We start from the raw sequence: 14,089 nt of genomic DNA, 5'->3' as shown, positions 1-14,089 counted from the left end.
AGTGATGATCCATTTATTCACTGAAAAAGAAGGAGTTAGGCCTTCTTGATCAATTTCCTCCAATCTCCCAAAACTCCCTCTCTTCATTTTCCTGAAGTAATAACACACTGAGAAACATGTTTGTACAAAACCATGTATTATTCCCCCCTCACAAAATCGAGTGGCTGTATTACAGGAACGAAACCAGATCAAAGACACGAAAAGAAAAAGTCACTGCTTATACTGAAACCTAACAGTGCTGAGTTCGGGTTCTGTGTACAACTGTCACCGGCGCAGTAAAAATATTCCCACCCGGATCTTTTAAACTTGAAAGCGATCACATTAAAAACCTGAGGTTCCACGGGACCACAGTGTGAGCCAGAATTTCATTTTCCTTCAAGGCCCCAGTGGGAAAGGGAAGTATTCGGAATGAGTTTCCTTTGGGAAAAACTGCGGGAAACAGGGAACCCGGGCCGTGGTCAGAAGGCACTGGGACTCAACGCCGGAAGCAACAGGCTCCCTCCCACCCGAGCCCGAGCCACCGCGGACCACGGCCGCCTGGTCAGAGGCAACACCGAGGGCTTGGAAGGCGCATCCTCCCTGTGGTTTTCTCTTCTGCTACCTGCTTTCTGATATTAAGGGAAAGTTCTCAGGTGTTTCACAAACACCTACCGATACCCTCTCACACATAAAGCTTATAAACTGCGTAGAAAGATCCCCAAAAGATGTTCCATTGGCATTCTAGCTGAAGCTGCCATCAGAGGCTGTGACGGGAAGGGGCACAGCGTTCCCATGCCCACGCAGGACGGGGGAGGCAGGGAGGCCAGTGGAGAACCTGAGAGTCTCCAGTCACCTCGAGCCACTCCTCGCGGGGTAGGAGTGGCTCCAGTTAAGGCATTTCCGCGGCTCTTCCTCTGGAATGGCTCCCGCTCCCGGCCGAACACCTGACCCTGCAGCACGATGCTCTGTCGCCATGAGCTCCGTGACCCCGGCCCGAATGTGAAACCTCAGAGCAGGGGGGGGGGGGGGAGGGGTATGAGGCCGCCTCCCAACCCCAAGCCCCGCTCCACTGAGCCCACTCCCCTGGTGCTGCAAGAGGTAGTGTGGGGACCTGCTCCCGGCAGCCTAACCATGAGCTACATGTCAGCACTGTCTACTTCCTTTTTTAAAAGTTTTCTTTTTTTTTTTTAAGAGCAAAAGCATGCACACAGCAATGAGCAAGGGGGCTGGTTCACAGGGCGCATGGCCTTGGCCCAGACCCTTCCTGGCCGGTCCCAGGGACGAAGGATGCCTCCCCGGGCCCGCCCTCCAAGCTCACGCTGCCTCAGAAAACAGACACCCACCGCAGCCCAGCAAGCCACCCGCAGGGAGGCAGGCCTGTGGCCCTGGAGGGGAGGCCCGGCCTGGGCGGGGCCAAGTCCTCACTGGAGAAAGCCCGGGGGGTCCCCTCTCCGTCCTTCGATTCGGGCGCCTCTACGGGTGGCCAAGCCGCCGAGGCGTCACCCTCAGTGTGTTCTCTGCTCGGATGAGCAGGAGTAAGGTCACTTGCAATGCCTCAGGCTGTCCCTGCTGCTGTCCCTCTGCCCATCACCAGTTTTTGGTTCCTATTAACTTTGAATGCTCTCCCTTAAAGCAATGGAGGAAATAAAAAGAAATGATTATAAAACATTATCCAGAGGCGAAGACAAAGCAAGACTGCAGGACAACAGATATGGTAGAGCCTGGAATAGCCACAGCAGGACAGAAACAACTAGAATGCCCAGGACATACTGTCAGCAGGGCCCCCGCACGAGGGCCGAGGACCTAACTCCAGGGGCGCTAGGGCTGGAGAGGGGAGGCAAGAGGAATGGGGGAGCGGGAGATGGGACACGTGCTTGGGCTGAGAACAAAAATCCTGAAAGAGGCCAGGAAGCTGAGGAATGTGTCTCGTCATCCCCTGCGGCTGGTGGTGGCTTGGGGTCGTGCGCTCCCAGCAGCCCCCAGGCTAGGGCGCGGCCGGGGCAGGTGGGCCTGGAGCAGGAGGCGGAGGGACTCCGTCTGCAGGCGGCGGCTGCGGCGGGGGATCTGCAAACACATCCAAGAGTCACTGGTCACTGAGGAAGCACAGGGGCTTGGGGAGGAAAGGGGACCAGGAGGTGATCTTCTCCAGGCAGGCGACCGGGGCTGCAGGAGGCGCTGAGCTAGGCCCACCTCTCCCAAGAGTCCCCCAGACCTGAGAGGTTAATGACATTTGATTTCGTTGTGTTTTAACGGTTCTGATTTTACTTCTTCAGTTAGATGAGCTACTTCCTGGGCAAGTTCTGTCTTCTTTTCTTCCTCCCACAGTGCTCGCCTAGCCGGGCACAAGGCATGGCTGTCCCCGCCCCCCAGGGCCAGAGCCCCCTCAGGCAGCCGCCGACAGCTGACCATCCTGCAGGCCCCACCGTGGACTGCAGTCCCTGGACTCTGGGCCACGACTCGGGGTCCTGCAGGGACTGAGTGTGCGTGTCTGGGCTCCTGCCCATTTCCGCTGCAGCTGCAGCTCGCACACAGGAACCCTGAGATCACTCATCAGGGGCTTTGAACGTCTGGATTTTGCCAGAAATGAAAACTGAGACAAATAATTCAAGTGCAGTGTTGCTCACTAGTCAGTTCACCCACCCACCCCAGGAGGCTGCACTGCCCGCCAGGGCTGTCAAAGCATGAAGCCCACAGATCTGGTCCCTTCCCACCTTCAGGGGAAATACGGCCGGAAGAGGGGTGCATGCGCCTGTGGAGGCCTGCCCAGGACCCCGAAATACCCCTTTGTGGAAGGAGTGGGCAGTGGGCTGGAAACCATTCACATTCTCCAGTGGCTCCACCGTGGGCCCTTCCGGTCACAAATCCTGAGGCCAAGCACACGGCAGCGGTAAAGACCCATGGTGACAACACCAACAGCAAAGTGGTGGTCTCTGGGCTGCACATCTAAATGGTGCCTGCCAGGCGGCCAGGCAAGCATTTTCCTCCAGAGACGGAACCTGCTCTACCCTCTAACCACAGCCGCAAAGGGACTTCTCCTGCCGTCAGGATCCTGTCCGCACACCCCGCTGACCTGCTCCTTCGGCTGCGCGCCTGCTCTGCCCCGGCCCTGGCGGAGGGTCAGGGGAGGCGTGCCTTATCCACGCAGCGCCCTGGGAAGGGCCCCGAGCACCCAGGCACTCAGGCTCTTCAGAATCGCAGGGAGCCTGGGAAACCCTGTACCACCATTTCCCATGACAGCCCCTGCAGGCCCGGACTCCCGCCCAGCCTCGCTCTCCACTGTGAACAGGGCGCTAACTGCTTGGCATGGACGCGAGCTTCTGAACAAACCCGGACGACAGGCTCTTAGCTGGGGGCAACTGGCCACGAAAGGCGGCATTTTGGGGTGTCTCACCGGGAAGGTCTATGGGGGGAAGGGCAGGCAGAGCCCCAGCAGCGACCTCTGGAGGCCAAGGTGACCTGGCCCCCCACACCCAGATGGACCTGCGGCAGCACCAGCCTCTCCACTGGGCGCGTGGGGACCTCCCCTCCTCCTGAACCCGGCGACGCAGCCACTGCCAGCGGTCAGAGCGGCTGAGCAACTGCCCATCACTCCTGTCCTTCTCTTCACACCCACTGCTTCTTAACAAATACGTATTTTTATTGATGTCAGAGAGGAAGGGAGAGGGAGGGACAGGCAGAAACATCCATGAGGGAGAATCATGGATCTGCTCCTCCTGCAGCCCCACACTGGGGATGGAGCCCGCCACCCGGGCACGTGCCCTGACCAGGAATGGAACCCTGACCTCCTAGTTCCTAGGTCGACACTCAACTCCTGAGCCGAGGCAAGTCAGTCTCCACCCACCACTTCTGGACCTGCATCGATCGAGGCTCCTGCAGGGAAAAGAGCCGCCAGCAGCTCTGTGTCTCCCGAGGCGCATGCCGGACAGGCCCAGCACGTGGGAGCGGGAGGGGAGTGTCTTCCTGGCCCCCTCAGACCTCGGGTCACGAGCGTGTGCCAGGAAGGCTGTGCACCCGTCACTTGGACACCTGCCCCAAAACTGACATTCTGACCCACTGTCCTTCCAGGGACCTACCAATCACAGAGAACAACCCGCCTCCCAGTCCTCCCAGAGACCCCGGGGAACGCACTCCCCAGCGTGCTACTTACACATGCCGTTGGGGGCCGTGAGGGTGACCCGGGGTCCTAGGATGCTTCCTGGCATTGGTGGCATCCCAGCAGAGGCGGGGCCACTCCCGGGGGGGTGGATGCTGGCGGCGACGCTGGGAATCATGCGGCCTGGCAGGGGCTGCCCGGGCATCATGGAACCTGGGCCTGGGATCTGACCTGTGAGGAGAGTGAAGTCCTGAGGCAAGTGCACTGGGAAGAAAGGGACCGACTCCTACCCAAGACTAAATACAAACACCAACTCCCACAGGACCTGAACACCCACGGAGCAGTGTCTGCAATCATCTCTGCCCAGCTTTTATTCTTTCACTTGTCGGGGGCAGCAGGTTGGTGGAGTGAACGGCCACCCTACACCCAGTGCAGGCAGGTGGCCACAGGAAGCAATTACCAAAAAGCACCCAGAAGCAAGCATTCATCCCGGTGAGTCCGGGTGAAGAGTGACTTGCCGAGGATTGCCCTGGGACACCAGGTGCCACGTGGAGGCCGGGGGCCAGAGAGGAGGGTTCAATAGTGAGTCGGTGCCCAGTCCAAGGCCCGCAGCTCAGCCAGGACCGAGCTTCTCGCACGGGCTTCATGGGAAGGGGTGCCCGAGGGGGTGTTGGTCACTACTGTGAGGTCACCATTAAAAAGGGATTGGATTGGAACCCAGGTCCTGGTCACACACACAGATCTCGCCCTCTGTCCCCACCATGAAGAACCCTGCGACCCGGAGCCCAAGGGGTGGGGGGCAGAGGTATCAGACAGGCCACTCTGCCCCCTCTCCCTGGTGCTGGCAACTAGCCCAGGAGCTGCTGGCCCCAGGACAGGGCCCCTCCTGGGTTCAGCTGCACACAAGCCCTGGGAGCCGCAGCAGCCTTTCTGGAAAGAGCCCGATAGTCAACATGTGGGCTTTGCAGGCCACAGGGTCACGGCTACGAGACTCAACGTTGCCATGGCAGCGTGAAGGCAGGCAGAGAGGATGCGTGACAGGCAGGTGTGCCGTGTCCCCATCCACCTTTATTTATGGATCGCACACGTGAACGTCACGTACTTTTCATGGGACATCACATTCCTCCTCCTCTGAGAACTCCTCCTCTATTTAAACTGTCAGCCATTCCCAGCGTGTGGCCACCGAGGCAGGAAGGGAAACGGCGTGACAGGCGCACGGGGCTGGCGCTCCTTCCTGTGAGGGCACACGCTACTCTGTGGCCTGTCAGACGCGTTCATTTAAACGCGGCCCGCGGCCTGCGCGCGTCTGACAGGCTTGCTCTAGGATGAGAAAGGGAATCTGTGGTTTTTCTTGTGTTACAATCTAGGGCCTTCATGCTCTGTGGTGAGGCCTGTTGGCTGAGACGGAACACAGGTTTTAGACTGAGAGTCCGAGGCAGCTGGGGATCGGAAGGCTGGTGGTCCCCTTGTGAGAACATGTGGCTGCCAGAGGCTGGACCTCCAGCTCCTAGAACCGTGAGAGTCAACTTCTGTGACTCGACGTCACCAGGTGCGTGAAGCGGAGACACCCAGACTGAGGAACTCACCCCCGCCCTCAAGTGTGTAGACGGACCCTGTGGACGAAGGTGAGGGGGCCACGCTCTCCCCGCAGCCCGTGGACACACCCTGCGGCACGAAGTGAGGGGGCAGGTCCTCAGCCCACAGGCAGCTCAGGGCAGACCCTCCCCGAACCCGCAGCTGGGAGGGGGCGTCCCGCAGAGCAACCACCTGGCAGAGAGGAGCACCACGGCGACGGGCACAGCGCGAGGTGGCGGCCACACGCCTGCTCCGCACCGGAGCTGCCAGGCCCGGCAGTGCAGTGCCAAGCGACCTGCTCAGCGCAGTGGCCCATTTACCTATTTCCCTGCATCTTCACGGCAACCAGCGGGCAGGGCAGCTGCAGGGCTTCTAAGGCTGTCAGCCCAACAGCTGACAAGCCTCTCTCTCTCTCTCTCTCTCTGAATTCCAAAGCCTCGGAATAAGAAGACCTTCTCTCCTCCTGTCACCAACAGGGCAGCAGCATCACTGGGATGTGGGTGCTCAGAGTCCTAGGAAAGCGGCGGCCAGTGGAGGGGAGTCCCCGGGGGACCTTGCGCAGATCCTTCTCGGGGAGGCCAGGCGCGAAGCAGGAAGCGTGAGCGCTGTCCCTGCGCCTGCAGGGTGCCCTGCTGTCCCCGCCCCTGGACTCGGTGCTGGTGGGCCCCGGGCAGTGGGCGCAGAGAGCGGGTGGGGGCAGGACAAGGACCTCCGCCTCGGGTGGTGCCTTGCCAGGCGGCGACCACTGCTCCCTGCATCCTCCAGACTGTGAGGAGACTGCCCGACGGGAAGGCCCAGCGTCCAGGGAATCGCGTGTCAGGGGCGAGGTCACTTGGTCCAGAGTCACAGGAACCAAGACCGAGCTGAGGTTCCCGCCCAGGCCTGCCTGACCCGGAGGCACATTCTCCTCCCGCCACACCTCCTGTCTGACAGGAGTCTCTCCTCGGAAACGCTCATCTCTGAGGGTCAGGCTCGGTGTGGGCAGAGGTAAGAGGATTGGGGAGGCTAGGAACCCATTCCCTGTAAAGCAGTCTCTATCCTTCTGAAGTCTCAACATCCTGTGGTTTTCCTGGTCGGATTCAGATCTCACCAGGTCAGGGCGCAGGCCTGGGTTGTGGGCTCGATCCCCAGTGGGGGGCGTGCAGGAGGCAGCCGATTGATCAATGACTCTCATCACTGATGTTTCTATCTCCCTCCCTCCCTGATATTAATAAAAATATATTTTAAAAAGTGTTCCTGTATATATTTCCATTAAAGAAACATTCAGGTATTCCCTTCCCCGGCAGAGAAGGAGGTGAGAGCGAGCTGTGGCTCAGAACAGCCGCATCCCAGCCCCGCTGGCGGGGGGCTGACCTACATACAGGCTTTTTTTTTGAACAGCAGGCATCCGAAGCCTAGAAAATGGAAACGTTTGCTAAAATTAGGTATAGCCTCGTGGAAAAACCCTCACACTCTCAGATTCATTAGCTCTTTTACTAACGCGTTACGCCCGCCGAGCCTAATGGAATGTTATGGGAGGACGTCCTCTTTACTCTTTAGGGTGGGAGGGCAGGTGGAAAGGAGTGTGAGAGGGAAGGAGGGAAGGGAGCTGATTTCCAACCTCGAGCACATTGCCAACCTCCCACGGCACATCCCGGCTGAGTCCCCGGAGAACAGATACAACAGGATCAAGGCCAAGCTCCCCTGAGACTGCGCCTCCCGCAGCGGCTTCCGGGGCGCCAGGGCCCTCACTGCGCTCTTTGTGAGGGAACCTGCTACCCCGGAAGGCGGCCCGGCAGCCCTCTGTCACATGACAGCAGATAAAACCCTGGCTGCCGGGGAGCTGGTCTTCCCGGGGCTCCGTGTGGGGCCGAGGCCGCGGTGGCGGTGGCGGGCGGCGATGGTGGCATCACCTCCCCTGCTGTCCTTCCCACGGGCGGCCGGTGTAAGCGGGCCCACCTCAGGGCCTGAAGGCCGAGCGCCAACACCTTGGTCAGATTTCCCCGAACAACCATCGTTCAACCCAGGGATGCCGATGCCCTGGTTCCGTCACTAACATCTTCTCGGCCGCGTCTGCGTTTCCACCAGGTCAGATCAGCGGGTCCTGCCTTCTAACCTCTTCCACCCAAGCAACAAGAAGCCCCGAGGCTGCCCAAGCCACCGTCCCCCCATCTCCCTACCCCCCAACGAGGCCCTGACGCCACAGCTCACAGGACCCCGGCTCCCGCCTGAATGCCCGCGGGCTCGGCTCCCCTGCTCGCCACGCTTCCCTTGGCCCCACCCACTGACAGTTACGCTCCCTTAAACAGGTGCCGAGGCCTCTGGAGGACTGACCGCCTGACCTGAAAGGGACGCCCAGCAGTTAGGCCACCTCTTGTTCGAGAGGCAGCCAAATCAAGGGCACCCAGGAAGCAGCAGCCGCTACCAGGCCACCTGCGACTTGGCGCCCCATGTGCTGACCGGCCCGGCTGGGTGAGGGCAGGGACGCTGGCACGGGCGCCAGGACCGTGCCCCCTGCCTATGCACCTGTGACAGCAGAGCAGCAGTCCACGCGAGGACCCGCTCTGTGAAGCCACCTGTTCTACAACTGAAACACAAAACCCAAAGGTGGCCGTGGCCCCTCCAGCTTCCGTTTGCCAAACGACACGAGAAACATCCCCTATGGGTCATCCTCTGCCTTTTGTTGGTAGAAACCAGCTGCCTGGGGAGCAGCCCAGGGAAGGCTGGCGCTCAGGAGCATGACCAGGGTGACCGCAGCTCCCCACACACAGCCTGACGCAGCCCATGGACTCGGGAGGTGGGACGGAGGGCCACAGAGGACACACAACATGCAGCACAGACACGCGCCAGCTTATGCCAGCCCAGGGCGCGTGGCCGCCGGGCAAGTGCGCCCCCCGGCGCTATTTTAATGGCCAGGAGGAAAGGCGACCCATCCACACAATGACATGAACGCCAAGAGTCTTAGTCAGAGGCTGGACCGACTGACCACTGTCCGTGAATCTGTCTCGAGCTGCTCACCCCCTCGCCCACCTGGCTGGCTTTTGGAGGCTGATTCCCCCTCCATCGCGGACCAGGGAGCCTCAGGCCTCCATGCTGGCCAGCGGGCCCGGGCGCATGCTCAGCTCCTGCCGGAGGCTGTGGCCTAACCTTCCAGAGCCCAGGACACGTTCGGCGGAGGGACCCCAGCACATGGAGCCCCTCGCCTACCCCTTGCTTGCGAAACCAGCCTTTTCTGAACTGGCACCTTCTAGGCAACTTTGAACTAATTAAGGGTTTAATTTATTATTGTTCTTAATTTTACTAACACACTTGACTTCATTTCACACTCAAACTCCACGCAACGCCAAGCAAGGGGCAACTACCAACAGTGACCGCCTGGAGCTGGGAGAGAGTGAGAGCTGGACGCCCACGTCGGGGCAACTGCAGCACCTCCTAGTGCGAACATATGCACGCCCGACGGCCGTCCTAGGAGCACCAGACCGCAGCGCGGGGCACACGACAAAAACGTGTCCCTCTGTCCCCAGACACGCGCACGTGCGCTTCGGAACATTGAGCGTCAACAGGACGAGTGAACGGGGGGCCCCACAGTGGATGCGGGACCAACAGGAGAGGCAACCACTCACAAGGTGACCCCGCACCGCACACACAGCGCAGCGAGCTGACACACGCAAACGCGCTGTGGTTCCATCGGGACGGCGGCCCTCGAGAGGGAGGGGCCTGAGGAGCATGAGGGTTCCCAGGGTCTGTTCCCCTTCGCTCCCCTTTCCAGGCCGTGGCCGAAGAGTCTGCATCCACCCAGGAAGCAGTCCCCGGGCATTTAAACCTACAGGAGGACGGCTATTAGAGCCACACAGAACACGCCAGACACACTGCTCCCCGAGGGGAAATGCAGGGGACGGAAAAGCTGGAATTAAAAGGACACTTCAGTTCTAATGATGTTGGCAGTTAAGTTGAAAGAATTGTGAGTTCAACTTTCAAGGTTAAAATGTGGTGAAGAGTTGCCAACTCGAAAAGGCTCCCATAAGGGGACAAGTTGAGGATCAAAAAGAATAATGCCCACAACAGACTGAAACACATAAAACCCACAACACTAAAAACATACACACACAATGCAAAACCCCTGACGGGTCCTCTTAGGAGATGGGGGGGGCGGGGGGAGTAGCTCTTCCTTCAAATACCTGACAAAGGGAGAGAATGAGGCGTTTGCCCAGAATTTCCTGTAAGGACCGAGTTCCAGGATAATGAACGATAAAGAAAGGTTTTTGGTTTTTTAAATAAAAGAATTGCCGCTAAGAAGTGCAGAAGGAACCACCACTAGAAGCCTCGCCATGCTGCGACCCCACGACCTGGAAGCGCCCGTGAGGCCAGCGCGGGGCAGCTCAGCCCAACAGCCCGGCGCCAGGTCCGATCTCACTGTCACTAGCAGCCTCACCGACATCACAGGCCAGTGCCAGCCCCGTGCGGGAGGGGGGGGCACGGACACACAGCACAACCAGGCAAACGCGCGAACGGCACCACAGAAAGAAAGAAGAAAAGAAGGGGGAACTGCTAACAGATCTGAGAACTGTCAGCAGATGGAGGCCCTGGACTTGTCTGCACACCGAGTCCAACAGGAAGCATTCAGACGGCAATGACAGTAGGAACCTGAGCCCCTTTCCTGTGTGATGGTGGGTTATGTTACAGATAAGGTTTCCGGTGGCTAGAGATACGGAAAGGGAGGAGGAACCCCTAAAACGTCGGAAACTGTGAGGCAGCCCAGAGGTGCTGGGGGTCCTCACGCTCCGCTCTGCTTGTGTCTACAGCTGAACGGCTCCCGACGAAACGTTAAAAATGGCGGAAGGTGATGGTTGAGAGAGCTGGGTCAGAGTTCACTGTACCATTCTTTGTGTTTGTCTAGTTTTAAAAACGTCTTTAAGTTTAAAAAAAAGCGTAGACAATCCAAAGATGCAGGTAAGGCACTCGGGGACACACCGGCCGCCCAGGCCGACCTGCCTGGAGAAAGGCATCATGCCAGAGACTCTGGGGGCACATGGCAGGCCTGAGGTACCATGGCTACAACGCCCCATCTCCTGGGCGACCATTTCCTGCGGGCAGAGCCTCCTCTCACCTGGCTGGGGTGGGTGGGGCGGCGGCATCTGGTGCTGCATCAGAGGGTAGGGCGGGGGCTGCTGGTGAGGCAGCATGCCGGGGTGCCCTGCTGCTCCCAGCGGCGCCAGGCCCGCGCCCCCCGGGTGCTGGTGGCCCTGTGCAGGGTTCTGCCCGTGCTGCTGCTCCATTTGCTGGCGGGCTCGCAACTCTGCGTATTTCAGCTGCTCCATGTGGAAGCTCTGGCGCTCAGTGAGCAGCTGCTGCCTCTGCTGCTCCAACTGTTAGGGAAGGGAGGGGAAGAGAAATGACATCAGAAGAGGGTCTCGGGAATGGGGACACACAGGGCACCCCCTGGCCCCCGAGTCCCCCCACAACGTCCAGAGAGGAAGAGCAGGGTTTCTCGGGGAGCACGTTTCCCTGCGGACACCGGTCCCGGGGTCCAAGGCCTTCTCCGAGTTGGGTACAGGCCTGCCTTTCCTCAGGCCTTCGCCAGTGGGGCTCTCGCTCTCTGGGCCCGATCAGGACACGCGCCACCCGCCCGATAGGCCTCGGGTGGTAACAAACCCCCACACCTGCCTCAGCCTCCCCAGCAGGGAAAGCCCCTCCTGCCCTCTCCATGGCCCCCGAGGTTAAGCCCCCCAGCTCCCGGGTGCTCTCTCCTGGACGAGACCCTTCGAGTCCCTGACTTAGAAGGTGACACAGAGCAACCCTTCTGAGGGTGTGGAGGGCCCTGGTGCACAGCTCAGCCCTCCCGGACGAGGCGCATGCCGTGGCTCAGTCACGGCGCATCCAGAAGTCCGCATAAGCGTGTGCGCGCATCTTGGTTTGAAGAACATGAGCATTTCAATATTCAAGATAATCTTTCTGAGGCCCAAATTAAAATTCACAGGAAAACAGTTATTATATGTGCCAAGAAATTCAGAAGCCACACGCCTGACAGTTCAGAGAATGGAATGCTCTCAAAATTAATTTAATTCAGGGCTGAAAAAGAAAACCAGCTGGAAAAGGAAGGTAAAAATTCCGATTGCTGGGATTGAGGAGCACGAGGAGCATAAGGAGGGTGAACAGGCCTGTTTCTTTCAATAACGTCCCCCTGACCCTTTAGGAGCGAATCCGAGTCCCGGGAGGCCTTTCCGGCTCTGCGGTCCAGCACAGGACAGCCGCTCCTGCGCCCCTGGGGCCCGGCTCAGGGGGTGAGAGGTGCTAGCGTACGGCGTACGCACTGGACTTTAAAGACTTTGTTCTAAGAAGTTAACTCTTCATGTTGATCCCATGGCTCCCACTATGTGCCTGCTGGCCGGCATCAGCCCAGGAAAGAGCACCGCAGCCGAGAGCGGCCCACAGCGCCTGCTCTAACCATGGGCACAACGCGACGGAAGGTGCGTGAGAACCAGCCCACGAGTCTGGTTTTTGGCAGGAAGTGCCTGAGACACTGAGTGAGGAGCATCGCGGGGCATCAGGGTGGCAGCCAGGGAGGCGCACGGATGGGTGGGGGCAGGAAGACAGGCTGTGGGCAGCGTGCGGTCGCACAGCCAGGGGATGCGGAGGTGGAGAGATGGTCGGCTTCTGTCCTGGGTGCTGGTGAACTGGCTTTCAGGGAGTGGGAAGAGCTTCCGAGACACGATTTCCTGAGTGTGAGGTTCCCAGGAGGGAGGAGGAGGGGTGCTAATGGTCCTAACAGGCCGGCGGACGCTGCCTTTTCTAGGGAGGGCAACCCCGTGGCCCGGACCTGCCCCCGTGTGCAGGAGGAGGAGGAGGGGTGGCAAGCTGTGAACAGCAGAGCATCCTGGGGAGGCCGAGCTCCAGCAGGAAGACTCATCGGTGAGACGGCGTCCGGAAGAGGCAGACGGGTAAAAACGGGATTTAAAGATTCGCGCCACAGACCTGGGCTCTGCTCTCTTCTAGCCGTTCTTTCTAGGAAACGTAGGGCTCTGCTGAGGCTGCACTTGAAGAGGCTGCCAGGAAAGGCCCTCCTACCTGTGCTCCCGCTGAGCCCTCGTCTGCACAGCTGGGCTCAGGCCCTGCATCAGGTAAGAGCTGGACCTCAGGGCGAGACCAGCTGCACGACGATGCTGCAGTCACTGGAGGGAGAGCCGGGGTCTCTGAAGGGAATTTTAGCCTCTGCATCACCTATCTTAGCGGTTTGTCTTTTTAAAATTTGTTTGTTTTTAACTGAACCAGCCTTTCTTTGGGAGCTGACCTTAATATCAAGATATTCACCCAGGGGAAATATTGTCCCAATTCCTTGCCTACAAAGGAACTAACCTTAATTATACTATTTCTTCATGAGTTTCTTTTGTCATTTCAAAGCAGAGAAGGTAACTAAGAGAAAGTAATTAGAAGAATTAAAAAGGATGAGTGATTAAACACACACACCCTGGAAGAGAACCCAGTTCAAGCTTAAGCTCCACTGGGACAAAGGGGTCCCAGAAGCCGAGAGCGGCGCCCAGAGAGCAGCCCAGGGGCACAGCTCTGCCTGGGGCTCCCAGCAGAGCCACGGACACGTCCGGCTCCTGCAGGAACACATCCCTGGCGTGGACACCTCGTCCTGCTGAATGAGCTGAAGCCTGCACTCACGTCTGTGGCAATCGGAGAGCACGTGAACTGGAATTTTTTAGAACAGTTACTGTACTGAGCAAGTTTTTATTTTTAAAAAATTTTTAATATGTTTTTATTGATGTCAGAGAGGAAGGGACAGGGAGAGTGAGAGAGAGAAACATCAATGATGAGAGAATCATGGATCGGCTGCCTCCTGCACGCCCCCTTCTGGGGATCAAGCCCACAACCCGGGCCTGTGCCCTTGACCAGTATGGAACCCAGGACCCTTCAGTCTGTAGGTCGACACTGAGCAAGTTTAAAATTCCCTTAACCAACAACCTAGTGATTCTACATCTGAACTCTGTCCTAAAAAATAATGTGTGCATAAAGTCGGGCATTGAAGTATTGTTTTTGAAGGACAGTTATTTCTAAGATACACGGGGGGAAAAAACCCAAACCAAACAAGCTGCAACAACATTTAAACACAATCTCAATTACATTAAAAAAAACAACAGCTTTGTGTCCAGGTCTGACCCTGCTCTAGCCACACGGACCGTGTTCTGGAGAACACCAGTCAGAGCGAATATTCCCAGGAACAGAACGAGGGCAGGAGAGACGGTGATTTATCCATTTCTTTCCTATTTGAAAAATTTTTCGCACACACACTATTTTGGTGACCAAAAGACAACATGCTGACAGCTGCCAAGTGACATGCCTCAGACATCTCAGTCTCCTCGCTCCCTTCCCACTTCTTGGGTGGAGGCTGAAGTCCCAGTAGCTGAACGGACAGTGCGAATTGCTCCCCCAAACCTCTGCATGGCTACACTCTGGCTCGAG

At 58.4% G+C, this 14,089-nt stretch overlaps 1 protein-coding gene across 1 annotated transcript in view; it reads right to left on the bottom strand.

Annotated features, from left to right (window-relative positions):
• Window positions 1-119: 119 nt before the first annotated feature.
• The window catches only part of SMARCC1 (SWI/SNF related, matrix associated, actin dependent regulator of chromatin subfamily c member 1), a 96,862-nt gene continuing 82,892 nt past the window's right edge, over window positions 120-14,089 (bottom strand). Inside the window, exons 26-28 of the mRNA XM_036333731.1 lie at window positions 10,734-10,992; window positions 4,127-4,303; window positions 120-2,043 (exon numbers count right to left, since the gene is read on the bottom strand). Coding sequence (XP_036189624.1) covers window positions 1,964-2,043; window positions 4,127-4,303; window positions 10,734-10,992 — 516 coding nt within the window. The 3' untranslated portion in view covers window positions 120-1,963. The remainder of the gene's footprint in view (window positions 2,044-4,126; window positions 4,304-10,733; window positions 10,993-14,089) is intronic.

This window comes from Myotis myotis, unplaced genomic scaffold, assembly GCF_014108235.1.
Source record: "Myotis myotis isolate mMyoMyo1 unplaced genomic scaffold, mMyoMyo1.p scaffold_m19_p_13, whole genome shotgun sequence".
NCBI classification, from domain to species: Eukaryota; Metazoa; Chordata; class Mammalia; order Chiroptera; family Vespertilionidae; genus Myotis; species Myotis myotis.
The sequence above is the reverse complement of the archived record's forward strand: the minus strand, read 5'-3'. Positions and strand labels throughout refer to the sequence as shown.